The sequence below is a fragment of the Setaria viridis genome, chromosome 7, assembly GCF_005286985.2.
Source record: "Setaria viridis chromosome 7, Setaria_viridis_v4.0, whole genome shotgun sequence".
Lineage (NCBI taxonomy): Eukaryota > Viridiplantae > Streptophyta > Magnoliopsida > Poales > Poaceae > Setaria > Setaria viridis.
Window position 1 is genome coordinate 18,148,140 of NC_048269.2, and position 14,692 is coordinate 18,162,831.

General features: G+C 43.9%; 3 protein-coding genes and 1 long non-coding RNA gene across 5 annotated transcripts; 3 read left to right on the forward strand and 1 right to left on the reverse strand.

The window, feature by feature from the left end:
- The first annotated feature begins 146 nt into the window (after positions 1–146).
- LOC140223347 (uncharacterized) lies at positions 147–6,173 on the forward strand. 2 transcript variants are annotated; one of them, XM_072295035.1, is made up of 12 exons: positions 147–1,467; positions 1,566–1,700; positions 1,870–2,014; positions 2,140–2,421; positions 2,657–2,918; positions 3,058–3,224; positions 3,322–3,432; positions 3,979–4,030; positions 4,111–4,220; positions 4,337–4,465; positions 4,684–4,773; positions 5,210–6,173. In XM_072295035.1, the coding sequence occupies exons 1-12, from the start codon at positions 521–523 to the stop codon at positions 5,741–5,743; spliced, it is 2,964 nt and encodes a 987-aa protein (XP_072151136.1). In that variant the 5' UTR covers positions 147–520; the 3' UTR covers positions 5,744–6,173. The 2 variants fall into 2 exon arrangements, with proteins under 2 accessions (XP_072151136.1, XP_072151137.1); XM_072295036.1 differs by lacking the exon at positions 5,210–6,173 and adding an exon at positions 4,959–5,098.
- LOC117864368 (uncharacterized) lies at positions 5,112–5,616 on the reverse strand. Its single transcript, XR_004642391.2, has 2 exons — positions 5,475–5,616; positions 5,112–5,368 (listed from the first exon to the last, which is right to left on the reverse strand). It is a non-coding gene; the product is annotated as an uncharacterized lncRNA (long non-coding RNA).
- Positions 6,174–6,374: 201 nt separating the features above from the next.
- On the forward strand, positions 6,375–9,720 carry LOC117864365 (uncharacterized protein At1g32220, chloroplastic). The gene is made up of 7 exons (XM_034748442.2): positions 6,375–6,674; positions 6,780–6,873; positions 6,974–7,062; positions 7,329–7,384; positions 8,242–8,388; positions 8,964–9,089; positions 9,186–9,720. Exons 1-7 carry the CDS (start codon positions 6,544–6,546, stop codon positions 9,464–9,466), a joined length of 924 nt encoding a protein of 307 aa, XP_034604333.1. The 5' UTR covers positions 6,375–6,543; the 3' UTR covers positions 9,467–9,720.
- A 567-nt stretch (positions 9,721–10,287) lies between these two features.
- LOC117864366 (large ribosomal subunit protein bL19cz) lies at positions 10,288–13,425 on the forward strand. Its single transcript, XM_034748443.2, has 6 exons — positions 10,288–10,553; positions 10,734–10,907; positions 11,008–11,202; positions 11,298–11,384; positions 11,456–11,589; positions 12,917–13,425. The coding sequence occupies exons 2-6, from the start codon at positions 10,749–10,751 to the stop codon at positions 13,017–13,019; spliced, it is 678 nt and encodes a 225-aa protein (XP_034604334.1). The 5' UTR covers positions 10,288–10,553; positions 10,734–10,748; the 3' UTR covers positions 13,020–13,425.
- The last annotated feature ends 1,267 nt before the right edge of the window (positions 13,426–14,692 follow it).

Consider the following 14,692-nt stretch of genomic DNA (forward strand, 5'->3'; position numbering starts at 1 on the left):
GAACCTAGCACACCTTTCACGTAACCAATTGGGCTAGGCTCACTTCTTCATCAGAGAATACAGGGCCTTGGAGTTTTCACTTTGCAGTTGCAGATGGCTATTTGTTTACACACCGTGATTAATCCTGATGAGCTGTGACTATAATCAAACCACCTGTATAATCTCCTTGTACAACTTGATAATGTTCACGGAACCTGACAATCTTCCAAGGGAAGGAAGAATTGAAATATTGGATCAAAATGTATGAAATCGAAAAGCTGCCTCCTTCCCCAGCAAGGAGGACACTATTCCAATCCAGTACCTCCCTTACCGCTAATCTTCTCCATTATTTTTCTTCTTTACCATCAAATCCCCTCTCCTCTTCTCGAGCACGTCCCTGCTGCAGAATACGATAGTTTTTATGGGGGAGAGAAGTAAATATCACCCACTCCTTCAAAATAAATGGCGGGATCAGGTACAACTAGTCCCCGGCTGTCGGGCCCCTCCTTCCCGCCCGTAATCCATTGACGCCTCACCTCCGATGGCGGCGGCGGCGCCGCCGCAGCCCGACCACCCCTACACCTCCGGCGGCCTGGGGTACTTCCACCTCCGCCTCGTGGGGCCCGCCCCCGCCCTGCTCCTCCTGCGCTCCGACCGCCTCTATTCCCTCTCCCCCTCCCACCGCCGGGGCTACCGCCTCCGCCTCCTCCTCGCCCGCCCTCATCGCCGGCGCGCCCGCGACCTCCTGCTCAGCACCTCCGGCTGCGCTCTTCGCCTTACACACCGCTTCTCTGGCTCCGGCGCTCCGAGCGTCAACGGCCGGCCTCTCCGCGCGGGGACCCCCGCCGAGCTGGCCGTCGGCGACGATGTCTCGGTGCTGTGGCGCGGCGCCAGGTACGGGCTCGTGGTGGAGAGCTTCGTCTCGTGCAGAGGGGGCGGGGGTAGTGCGTCTGCGGGGGCGCGGTCCTGCGAGGCGGGGCTTGCGTTTAGGGCCGAGTCGCTGCGGAAGCGGCTCAGGGCGATATCCGAGAGTGAAGATCCCCTTTCTATCTTGAGGGATTCAAGTTGTTCGGGAAATGGTGGCGCAGATGCTGGAGTGAAAGAATTGAGGCAGGATGGCGCTGGTGAATTATGCTCGGATAATCCAACCAATCCCGTTCCCGGGGAGAACTTGCTGCAAGATGATTGCAAGCTTGACCAGGACAAGTTGGAACACCATCCTGATGTTGCAAAAGGTTGTGATGTTGAAGCTGAGCTGTGTCAAGGGAGTAAAGGATGCGGCAATGACAATGCAGAGAAAACAGGATGGAGCAGTGGCAATGGAGAGCAGCATCACAACGAGGGTTGCTATTCAGATGGGAGCACATTCTTCTTGAATCGCCTTGTGGGTCATGAACCACACAGTGGAGTTACACTGCCTCAACTTCTTCATCCCGTGGAGAATTTGGTGCGAGTATTTATCGCAACGTTCACCTCAGATATTTCCTGGTGCGCCTGCTCTCTGCTGTCCTTTTCCCCCTTACTTCTAGAATTGGCACATGTGATCGAATTCTTCATTGGAATGCTAATGTTTGTATAGTTCTCAGGTTTCTTGACTATTGCAAGATTCCACAGCACCTGCCCGTGACAGTAGCATGCCACAACAAGGAACGATGCTGGAGTGCGAGCAGTGAAAATAGAATGGGAGCCCCTTTTGAAAGCCACCCTAACCTGCTACTAGTGTAAGTAGCAATCTTGGGTACTGTTTAGTTGCTGTATGAGAAAATGTCTTGTGCTTTCAATTTGCGAACCCATAAGGCAGAGGCCATTCAGCCACTGTGTCATAGTTTTGCATTTGCTGAGTTCTATGGTAGGAACAATGAACACTAATGCTGTCTATTTCTTTTGAAGTTACCCCCAATTCCCTGAAGAGATAGCATTTGGAATGGATAGGAAGAAGCAAGGAGTTGCATGCCACCATCCAAAGCTCATAGTGTTACAAAGGGAAGACAGCATGCGTGTTGTTGTTACTTCAGCTAACTTAGTACCAAGGCAGGTCAGTTTTTTGCTGCTTTCAAACGCTTGAACCCTGTGCATCCTTCTGTTCTGCCGAAAAACGTGTTTTCTCTTGTTAGTTTCTGTTGCCACAGTCTTGCTGAAGGTTAACTATAATTTATGCAGTGGCATCTTATAACAAATACAGTGTGGTGGCAAGACTTTCCCCGTAGGACATCCCTGGACTATACAGCACTTTTTAGTGCAACCGAGGAACAAAGTTCTGATTTTGCTGCTCAGTTAGTTTCATTCATAGCATCCATGGTCAATGAAGTCCCTAGCCAGGCATATTGGATAAATGAGATCGCTAAGTATGATTTTGAAGGAGCTGGTGGCTACCTCATTGCTTCAGTACCAGGGATACATGCATGGAGTCCTCCTTATTTGGAGTCTAATTATTTCCTTTCAGTAAGTTTAATTTTACTAATATATTATAGCATTCTTTTCTAGTTTAGCCTTTCAGTAAGAATACCAAACATATGAATGCATTGTACTAAACAACATACTGTTTGTAATGATACGCTTTGGCCTAATTGAACTTAACCTAAACTCAAAACTAGCTATTGCTCCAGTTAGAATAGTAATATCCTATTTGTGATGCCCTATCCTGTAACTAGCCACTATCCATTGATCTTTTTTGCAGGCGAAACATATTTTACACACGAAATCTGCAAATAGAACATTTGTTGGCTCTGTGCAAACATCTGTAGTTGGTCTATCCCATCGGTTTCATATGCCATCAAATGCTGGTTCTCAACTGAGAGCCTTATCTGCATTTCTTGGAAAATGCCGTGAGAATATGCATGGAACTACAGAAGTGATTTTGAAGAGGAACACCAATATACCTGCAGATGCTAATGCCGTGAGTGTCCTTGTTGCTGATCTGCATAATTTTTCTGAGGAAGGTATGCATAGCAAAAAATGTGTATTTTTCTGAATGTGGATCCACTTCCAAAAGCGTGTTTTGTTTCATTGCTCATGTGCAAAACAACAATTTGCTACCTTTATATCTTGTAATTAACAATGACCAGTGTCCTCAAGCAGGTTCTGTCCAACTTGGTTTCTTGCCTAGAGAGGTTGCTAAGTGGGTAGCTCCCCTCAGTGACTCAGGATTCTTCAATTTCTCTGGATTTATCTACCCCAGAGAAGCCTTGGAGGCTGCATTTGGAGTAACTAATACAAAAGTGCAGTTGCTTCTGTATGTATCAAAGGTACATCAGGAAGTTTTTAATAGACCCTTTTCATAAGTTTGTGATACTACTGCGAAACTTCTCCAAGCATATCCTAAACTCTTTCAATGAAATTCAGGGTCCAGAATTTTCTCAAATTTCAGAGCTGATCCGCGACGAGCATTTTCCACCACTGTGCTCACTAATAGCATCGTTGAAGCGGTGCCTTGGACTTTGGCGGCTAGAAGAGGTTTGAAATTCATATAATGAAATTATGTTCTTCACTTGGCAAAAGCATATATTTTCTGAACTGAGGTTTGTTAAGATGATTTAATATTTTTGTTGAAACTAGTGGTTATACTTACTCAAAGGCTAACAGTGGTATGAAGCTGGTTGATATAACTCAACGTTTTTTTGTCACTATTTGTGAGCAAGTTTTCCAATTCTCAATTTCGGAGACCTTTGCACTGCCTTTTGCATTTAACTTTTGTGCAAGGTGTCAAGCAACAAATATTACGTCTCTAGTCCTTTTTTTTCTCACTGCTCTGTGTGGACATGCAATGCAATTTATTGCAATAGGGCCTAAAACAGAAAAGGAACTGTAAACTCATGGGAATCAGATCAGCTTTACAGTTATTTCCTTTTGATTGATCAGTTTGGTTTCTTGGTTTACACTTTCTAAGTCGCCTCATGACCATTTAGTTGCTTTTATTACTTGTTGATACTACCTGTCCTGTTTATTCTTTACTGATATTAACCAAGTTTTTCTAATTGTAATTACATTGTTTTTATGCAGGTATTGTCAAACATTAAGTGGCCTGAAACACTCGAGACTGATTTTATCTACAGTAAGAAAACAGTTGGTGTTCTATTACTGTAATTAGTTATTGTATTAAGGGTTTCTTACTTCAGATAAATTATTTAATAGGTGCTTCATCCATTGGGACTTCAATCAATCCACAGTTCATTGCAAGCTTTGCTTCTGCTGCTGGTAAACGACCCCATCAGGATTTTGACTCTCAAGAGTCTGATCCAGAGGTAATTCTTAACTTACTGGACTTACTACCTGTAGCTTACTGTATTCTAGCTAATTACTGGAATATTTATATTTTCTTGATGGACATGATTACTTAAGGGTTCCTTAATTTTTCTAGTGGGGTTGCTGGACAGCAAAGCATGAGCTGAAGAAGCCATCAATCAGTCTGTTGTTTCCAACAATTGACAGGGTGAAAAAAGGGGCTTGCGGAATCCAGTTGTGCCGGAATTTGCTTTCTCTACCTGAGGTGAATTCTCTTTTGAGCAATTTACCAATAAAAACTCATGATTTATTTGCAATATATTCAATCTGGAAAGCCTGCACATTGAAATAGACAGGTCATATTTTTCTAGTTACAGAAGCAAGTGCTAAAAATACTGTAAAATTAGAGATTACCCTTGTATAGAAACTCTAAGGCATATGATTTTATTTCTTGTGCCAATCTCACATGCTTCCTTTTTGCAGAAAACATGGCAAAGACTGAGATCTACTGGCATATTTCATGATGCAATCCCTCAACCATATGCCAGGATAGGGCATCCTATGCATGTTAAGGTATGATAAGTTTAGGGAATATCATAGAACTAAACATTCTTGGTGTTCTTTAGTTATTGTAAAAATATTGGATGGTTAAAAATGGCAAAGAGATGATATACACAACGACAGTTGTTTCAGACTATCATGATTGAAGACATTGACAGTATGTTAGAGACAGCTGATTATTGTATATGTGTTGTCAGGTGAAGATGTTGGTGAGAAATGGCGCAGTTATGGCTTTTCTTTAAGTCTTCAACTGACGGCTAATTCTCTTGATTTTCATCCTTTTTGGGATAAGCTATCTACCATCAACTTGGATAGAAGCATCCTACGTGACTAACTTGCTGCTGTTTACCTTGAGTCATTGTTGCATAATATAGATACTGCCTGAAAAAGTTAAATTAAATGTTCTTACATAAACTTGGGCTATGGCAGTGACACTACTCTATGTCAGGTTGCTCAAAGACGCTTTGAGGCTCGTCCTGGGGGACATTCATTTGGCTGGACTTACTGTGGGTCTCACAATTTCAGTCCAGCAGCATGGGGGCAAGTCCTTTCTCCTCCCTCCAGAGCAAATCCTAATGAAGTCAGAGCAGCACCTCCTGGTCCAAGGCTGCACGTTTGTAACTATGAGCTCGGCATCATACTCATTTCTCCACCACCAGGCAAGTCAAAGCAAGCAAGTGAAAGTAAGCACAGGATTGAGGGCATCACCCTACCGTTTGTTGTGCCTCCGCCGCGATATAAGGGGAGTGATAGGCCAGCGACTCGGTTGGCCATGCGAGAGGCTGCGGCTGAAGCTTGTGTTCTGCAGAGTAACGATGTTGTAGACTTGTCAGATGATACTGACGAAGATGTGCCAGATGAAGACGATGAGCAGGAGGTCGAGCTGTCTGATTGTTCTCAACAAGAGAAGGAAGAGGAGAAGATTTACGCGGAGACGCTATGGGGGCAGGTAGATTCTTCTCAGAGCCAAGAAAAGGATTAGTGAAGTTGGAGTTCGGTTCTTTATGCAGTCTTGCAGATTCAGTTCGTTGTGGACTTGTGGTAGTCAGTACCAAAGGTTGATGTGACAGAAGGCATGTTCAAAAAGCTGTTCTTGGAAGCTTGGGGTTCGCTGCATTTTTTCTCAAGCGAATTGAACTTCCTGAAGGAGAGCAAGTTGTTGTATTGAAGTATCATTTGATGGGCAGGCAAAATCTGACGACCAGATTTCAGATAAAGTTGATTCCTTTCTATTGATTTGTTTGATTAGATTTACGTTGTGCAGATATCCTGTAATTCTTTCTTGTACTGAAAACAATATCGATTTTTCATGCACCTCATGAGAAACAATTGTGCTGTACATAATTTGCTGAATAGTTGCAATACTGAAACTGAAGATTCACACTTCAGATATGAGTGATCTTCATTTCTCAGCCTGTCAGTCTCCTGTCGGTATACCCGGAGCCCTGAGTCCGTTGCAAAAAAGAAAAAAACAGCATCGAAACATCCCAGCCGTCCAATCGGACCAGGACAGTTCGTCACGCCTTTCCCGTTTTGTTTCGTCGTTTCCGAGCAAAATCCACAGGAAAACAAGCGAGCGACGTGGCAGCGGGACGCCTCACCTCCAACTCCTGCAAGCCCCACAGCCACCGGAAACGCGAGCCAGCCCACTGCTCCCCGCCGCCCCACGCGGCCGCGCCCTGCGCCACCACCTACCGGCCGGCCGTTCCCGGCGTCGCCTGCTCGCGTTGCGCCCTCGCGCTCACACCTCCAGCAGCCCCGGTCCATCGAGCGGCGGAGACCATGGCCCCCTCGCCGCTGCTCGTCCGGCCACCGGCGCTGGCGAGCCCGCCGCTTTCCCCACGCCGGTGCGCGCCCGCGGCGGCGTCGGTCCGCACAGCTCCCACCCCCACCGCCGCGGCCCCATTCTCTAGGTTATCTTGTCCCCCATCCCTTCTCCCTCTCTCACCCGGCGCGTGCTCTCCTCGTTTTCTGCAAAGTTTGGCGGTGACATGGTTTGATTTCTCTTGATCGCGCAGGCTCCGTACCAAGTGTAGGTTCGCCGCGTCGGACGTCAGGGAGGACTTCTCCTCCAACCCGATCGATATTGTCGCTGATGTGAAGACCGAGAAGGCATGGATTTGAGCAGCTGAAGTTCCATACCATTCAGTCTTCGTTAGGTTATTAAGCTGATTTCCCCCCACCGTTCTGAACTGTTTCTCGACGGTTGCAGATTGTGGTGTTGGGCGGAAGTGGATTCGTTGGTTCTGCGATTTGCAAAGCTGCTGTTTCTAAAGGCATTGAGGTTGTGAGCTTGAGCAGGTACCTTTTTTCCTCTGCATGTTATCAACATTTCTGTGCTGTATACCCTGTAGAAGCAACATGGAAATCAATCCACTATTCAGTAACTCTTAAGTTTAGATTCCCCATCTATTGATTTCTTCATCGGTCCCTTTATTTTACCAAATTGGGTCATTAATCTCTGCCTGCTAATGAAACATGAAAGGTTATCCTTACAGTGCTTCTGGGTGCCTAACCTGCATCTGGTGACATTTACACATTCTTCTTCATTATGTGTTGATGGGCAGGTCAGGAAGACCATCTTACTCAGACTCCTGGGTTGATCAAGTAAATTGGCTAGCAGGTAAGCTTAAGATGCCGTTACAAGTTTACTAGTGTTGGATCCCTAATGTTACTTGACTCCCCTAACTTGTTATGTCTAGTGTGGTGTTACTGTTGATTTTAATTGATTGATAGTTTGTCTCCCAAATTATACCTTTATCAAGTGATTGAGGACACAATTGAATGGAGAATCATAATAATTAAGTAATGAAATTATCATATACTCCCTCCGTCCCAAAAAACAAGTCGTTTTAGGATTGTCCTAAGTCAAACTTTTTTAAGTTTGACCAAGATTATAGAAAAAAACTACATATATTTATGGTATTAAATAAATGTCATTAGATTTATCATGAGATATATTTTTATAATATACCTATTTGATGCCATAAACTTCTCTCTATAATTTTGGTCAAAGTTGAGAAAGTTTGACTTAAGACAAACCTAGAATGACTTGTTTTTTGGGACAGAGGAAGTATATTAATAGCAGTTCTGTGAGAAATACATTATGTACTGACTTCAGTCTATCGTGCTTGTTTTGGACATTCAAATAAAATGGATATGAGAAATTTTTTAGTTTGTACAATCTTTTAATGATGTCCGGTTGCTTCTGAGTTCTGAGACATATATAAGCTATTGCAAAATAATGTAAACCTAGTTATATAAGACTGTTTATTTTGGCCTTGCTCACTGGCTTATACAAGTATCTTTATTTGTGAAAAAAATGGTTTAACAAAGTGCAACAGAGACTGCATTTCCTTACAACCTTGTTCCTGTAAATATGTGGCAGACCCACATGGCGATATCTGACTTTCAAGATATTGTGATTTACATGTTGTGTGGCACTCTATCATTCAGTTAAGGCATCTTAATGTGATGTAGGAGATGTTTTCTATGCAAGATGGGATGAAGTATTGGTTGGGGCTACTGCTGTTGTGTCTACCCTTGGAGGATTTGGCAATGAAGAACAAATGAAAAGGATAAATGGCGAGGCAAATGTTATAGCAGTAAATGCTGCAAAAGAATATGGTAAGTATTATGTAATGCACTATGATGGTGATATGCCAATTTGTATGCAAGTACGTTCTATATTGACAATTTTTTTCAGGAGATTGATGTGAGTTAACTAAGATTATTCAAACAGCTGCATAGAAAGACACTTTGTTTTTATTTTATGGGGCTAAGCATTTGGAAAGGATAAGATTTTGACTCATTTTTCCCCCAGATAGCCCAATAAATCCTGCAACTGACAACTATTTGTAATACTCTTGGTGGCACTGAAATGATAGGAACCCAACTTTCGTTTTAAAAAAGTATAGGAGCCTAAAGGAAGATGGTAACGAACCTTCTTGCTTTTTTGAAAGTTATGTCTATTTAGTGCAACCAACACATCTACCTTTAATTTCATCAGAATCTAAACTGTAGGAATATGGTAATCTATAACTTCTAAGATCAAAGTTTTAAGTTGTAGCATTTGGTTAGAGTTGATTTAATCTTCTCAAGGAATGACATGAGGTGGATTATTATTTTTACCTTATCCTTTCCTTTTTGGATTGTATAAATAAAAGAGCATATAGTAAGTATCTTCATGTGTTCTCTTACAGGAGTCCCAAAGTTTATTTTAATCTCTGTTCATGATTACAATCTTCCATCCTTTCTTCTGAGCTCGGGTTACTTCACTGGTAAGAGAGAGGCCGAGTCTGAAGTCCTCTCCAAATACCCAGCCTCAGGTTAGAAACACTTAACAGTTCACACCATTTATCCTGAGATTTTCTCCCAAATTTTATATATTCTTGTCATCTATCAAACCTACTTTTCTTTTACAGGTGTTGTGTTGAGGCCAGGCTTCATTTACGGTAAAAGGAAAGTAAACGGCTTTGAGATACCGCTCGACACTGTCGGACAACCATTAGAGAAGCTACTTTCCTCGGTTGAAAATTTCACCAAACCGTTGAGCTCGCTGCCTGCTTCTGACCTAGTCCTTGCACCCCCCGTGAGCGTGGATGATGTCGCCTACGCCGTGATCAACGGAGTCATAGATGACAGCTTCTTTGGGGTGTTCACGATCGAGCAAATCAAGGAAGCCGCAGCCAACGTAAGGGTGTGAACCTGGAGTCTTTTTTCGCTATATGTGAAGGTATCGAAGATGGAAATGCTTCTAAACTCAGCACTAACGAAATGATCCCTGCATTTTTCTCTCTCCCTGAATCTTTGACCATAGCCAATAGTTCAAAAATCAGCACAACAAAAATATTTTTTCATGCTGGAATTTTGTACCCCTTGGGGAGCTAACGGAACGAATTGTACCCCGTGGGTCACGGAATGTGTCATGTCGGTTCAATAGGTTGCCGAATTCTCAAATTGGTTTCGCTGGAGGTGACTGGCCTCAGGCAACCTTTAGTGGCCTGAGCTCAGAATCTTGTGAGTCTACAGCAACCTGCACTTGAATCATGTCAGTTTACCAAGTGGTTCCGCATCACCGTCGGAATTCAATGTTCACGCGATGCAAGTCTTTAGGGCCAGTTTAGTTACCCAAACTTTCAACTTTGATACTATGCAAAAAGAAGATTTTCCATCACATCAAACTTACGGTACATGCATGGAGTACTAAATGTAGATGAAATCAAAAACTAATTGTACAGTTTTGTTGTACTTTGTGAGACGAATCTTTTGAGCCTAATTAGTCAATATTTGGACAATAATTCATAAATACAAACAAAACGCTACAGTGTGCTAAAGTGCTACAACAGTAATTTTGCATCTCTAAAGTTGGGCAACTAACAAGGCCTAGTTCCTTAAGGTGGCCTGTCCATGGCCTGAGCAGGGAGGCGAAAAGGCCGCTGACGGTGATGTTGACCCCGAACGTGTATGTTCTGCAGTTTGGCCCATCCAAAGAGGCAGCCCATGATGGCCCAACCGGCCAACCCTGAACCAGCACATCGCCATTCGGCCATTTCCCCTCCCGGCCTCTCCTCTCCCCCCGCCGCCGCCGCTGGGAGTCGGGAACAGATTCACCGTCGCCGTGCCGGACGTCCTCCCCGCCCCCGTGCTGCTCCTCGAGGTCCTCGCCGCCGTCGCGCCGGTCGTCCTCCCCATCCCCGTGCCGCTCCCAGAGGTCCTCATCGTCGTCTTGCCGGTTGCCCTTCACGTCGCCGCGGCGGTCGTCCTCGTCCCCGCATCCCTGACTCCCAGAGGTAAGGCAATGGGGCCATGAGCAGTTGAGCCTGGGCATGTGTGTTTGTCTGCTTGTCTTGTAGGCGGCACGTACCCTTTGTAGAAATTGCACATTAATACTCGTGCATTCCTGCCTTTCCTCCAGCAATGGAATCTAACTGCGTGATTTGATATCAGTCTAATGTGCAATTTCTATGCAGGGCACGGGCCTCAGGATGCAATCTTTGCTCCGGAATGTCTGCCGAGCCGGAAGCCGTGGAGCTGCTGCGAGGCTCCGGGAATTTGCTGCTCCTGTAGCCACACAGCCGTCGGTTGCCCAGTCATCCCCGGCCATCCAATACCAAAAGCCTTACGGATTCAGTCGTCTTACCGTGGTAGGATTCTTATTAGAGATACACGCTGTGGGGATTCCCCTCTCGAAGTGTTATTCTAATTTGCCCGTATCCTTTCTACGGGATCAATTTCTCTGTGCAGAGTCAGATCATTCTCCGTGATGGTGTTCCTGCCGCCTCTGGTTTCTACGCGAGAGCTCTCATGATGAGGGGCCTCTCAACGGTGGGAAATGCTGAGGTTGCTTCCAGCGAGGATGATTCCAGCTCTCCTGCGGTTGAGCACCCCATGCGCATCAAGTTTAAGAGGCCCGACAAGACTGCCAGGCACATTATGAATGTAAGCTTGGTGCTACTTTCAGGAACTATCTAACATCCAGTGACAGTAATGTTATCACAAAAACATGAAGCATCTTATGTCGTTTGACTTTGCAGATCTTGAACAAAGAGGCAGTTGAAAAGGTCCGCTCCGAGAGGGAGATTCCTGATGTCCAACCTGGATGTATCATTCAAATGAGATTGGTATAGCAATGTGCATTCCTGCTTCAGTCTATCTCTACATGTTTGTGATACTGATCCTGTGAATTAAACAGCAAGTTCCTGAGAACAAACGGCGTGAGTCTACATTGAAAGGGATTGTGATAGGAAGGCGTAATGCTGGGATCCATACAACTTTCAGACTGCGTAGATTAGTAGCTGGTGTTGGAGTTGAGTCTGTCTTTCCGCTGTAAGTGAAACCAAACATATGCGCTCCTCTTTATTTTCTCCATTTGTTATATTATGCTGCTTCAGTTTGGAACTTATCATGCTGAGTACTGAGGTTGATGTATTTACTAATTCTGTAATATCGTTGTGCTACCAGAATTAACATTCAAATCAGACAATCATTCAACAAACACTAAATGCCATATTTTTAGTAGGCCATTTCACCCTGTCTGTTAGGTGGCAGACAGCATGTTCTTATTCTTTTTGTGCATAACCTTACAATGTTGTTACATACCAGGATAACTTAAGGCTAGTGAAAGATGCGTAAGTCCTGCATGAGAATGATAGTTTGGGTGTTTGCAAAACTAGGAAAACTGTACTCAGGTAGTCAGTTTCGGTGTCATGCTGGTTTTTGCTGACTTCCTACTGTTCCTCATATTTTCTCATTCACTGACGAGAATAATGGAACTAGCTTCATTCTGGTCCTTCCCTACTATGTCATGAACCATGCTATGGTACATATCCAGTTAATAACTCTTAAGTGAATGATTGTCTGGTACCAAGCAGTAGGCACATATTAATTCCTTTGGCCATCTTGATGAATGGTTGACATAACTGCTTGTGCCCTATGAGCATCCTATTACAAATGGAGTCTGTAGTTTCACAAACAAATGATCCTGTTATGTTCAAATCTCAATCGTTCTGACTTCATAGCATCATCTTTCTTTGCTCTGTGGTTGCTGCAGAAATAAATACATTGGAAGAATGATACAAGTAATACTCCCACTGGTAACAAATAGCTAGCATTTAGGTCACTAGGACCCTAGTTTGACCATTGATGAATAGTATTAAATGTATGCAAATATAGTAGCGTCATAACTTTTTAAATTACTTTTTGAAGACAAATTGAGCCATACTATTTTCAAAAGATCATTTGAAAACATTCAAAGAGATATTGACATCCATAGTTTAAATGTGTTGACGCACATAATCCAAATTGATTGCTATTTGTGACTGGAGGGTGTAGATTCTATGCCTTTTCTTCATTTATACACCGGATTTGTTTGCTTCAATTTTATTCAGAATAAGCATAAGCTGAAGGTAAACGTCAAATATTACATTCCCATGCTGCTTTTGCAAGCATATATAATACTGAACCTCTTGTGCTTGTACTAAATTACATTTTTCATAGTTTGAAGGGCAACCCAGCTTTGTTACATTTCATAGTTTGGAGGGCAACCTGCCTTCATTATGTTTTGTTGTTGACTTTGTACCTGCCTTTCTCCTAAATAGCTATCAACTGTTTTGTTTCAACTATTTTCTTGATGCAACTTCTCTTTTTCATTCAGCTACTCACCAAACATCAAAGAAATCAAGGTCTTGGACAGGAAGAAAGTCAGGAGAGCTAAGCTGTATTACCTGAGGGACAGGATGAATGCACTTAGGAAATGAGAGACAGGTTCAACTTGTTTTTAGGAATTTGTCCTGTGGATTTGCATGGTTTCTGAAGATGCAAAAATTGCAGTTTGAGAATCACATTGTTTAGTTCCAGTTTTGAAAGGCAGTTTGTAGTTCCATGCTTGGTTTCAACTTCCAAGCAGCAAGCACCAGTAGAGATACCGCTTTGTGATTCATAGTTAACATATATGGATTAGTCCTATCTGAGTTGCAGATGCTACTGTGGCCTCAGCGCAGAAATAATCTTGCCCCCCGGATCTCTAGCTTCACTTTATCTTCAAATGTGATTCTCCACCTGTTTCATTTTGAGGACATTCTTATTAGTACCTGTTTGTGGTTGGCACAAGAAAATTGTAATGTTTCAGCTCACCTTCCTGCTGTCAATATCAGCAGTTCTCTATCAACTCACTAGTGCTTGTACGCAAGAAAAAAAAAAGACCTTATGATAGTACAACGATTCGATCAATACTACTTTTAGTTCCATTCAACAATATTTTTCTAGTGCATTGTCTTTGTCTAGCAGTCCTAAACTTGCTGGTAAATTTACCATTGTCCCTGGAGTTGTTCTATTCGTTGTGCCAACTGATTCCCAAACCCTAATTTCAGTTTGGAGAGTTGAATGTTGCGTGGAATGCGCTATATAGTAAAATATTGTGCTCCTCTTTTTCTTTATTTTTTACTTATCTGAATAAACTCTAAGGTTATATATTCTTTGCAAATGTTCTTCTCCTGATTTCAGTATTATGGGCCAATGTCTCCTTTACATCGTAAAACATCTGAAACTATAGTGCAGTAGCTGTGTAGGAGCGCTACAACTACATTATCGATGAGGCTGCCATTTTTTTCATGTTGGGTCTCAGCTGAAAAACCTTGGAGCAGCACTTGGCTCATAAATGACCCTTCAAAGTTTCTTCTGCCTATATACCTCTGTAGCAATAAATATTAATAAATTATCATTGTAGTCTTGACCATATGCTAAATAAATGTTCTGCCTATATACCTGCTGTAGCAATAAATATTAATAGATTATCATTGTAGTCTTGATCATATGTTAAGAATAAATGATCAATGTTAGTTAATAATAATACGGGCCTGTTTGGGAAGGGGGTGTTAAAGTTTAACACCCTCTTTTAACACATTTTTAACACCTTGGCTGCCAAACACAAGTGTTAAAGATGAAGTGTTAAAATTTAACACCTCTCTTTTCATAAACACATGGAGGGGTGTTAAAATGTGCTAAAGATGTTAAAAGTAGTCCCTCTCCCTCTCTTTTCCCTGGTTGCCCCCCCCCTCCTCTCTCCTCTCTCTCCTCCCCGCCACCAATGCCGGCCTCCTCCTCCTGCTCATCCTCTCCGCCTGGCCGGATCCGCCGCGCCGCCCTCCCCCCTCCTCTGCCGCGCCGCCCGAGCAACCCCCGCGCCCCCGAGCAACCGCCGCGCCCCCTGCTCCCGCTCCTCTCGCTCCCCATCCTCTACGCGGCGCTCGGCGCAGCGCGCTCTCGCCGTCGCCCGTGTCGTCCTCGGCGCCGGGGTGGCAGCAGCGGCGGCGGCAGCACCGGAGGCCGCCCGAGCCGCCACCGAGGCTGGCGTACCTCATCACGGGCGCGGGGCCCGGGGACGGGCCGTGGATCCGGAGGCTGCTCCGGCGGATCCAGGGACGGGCATGGA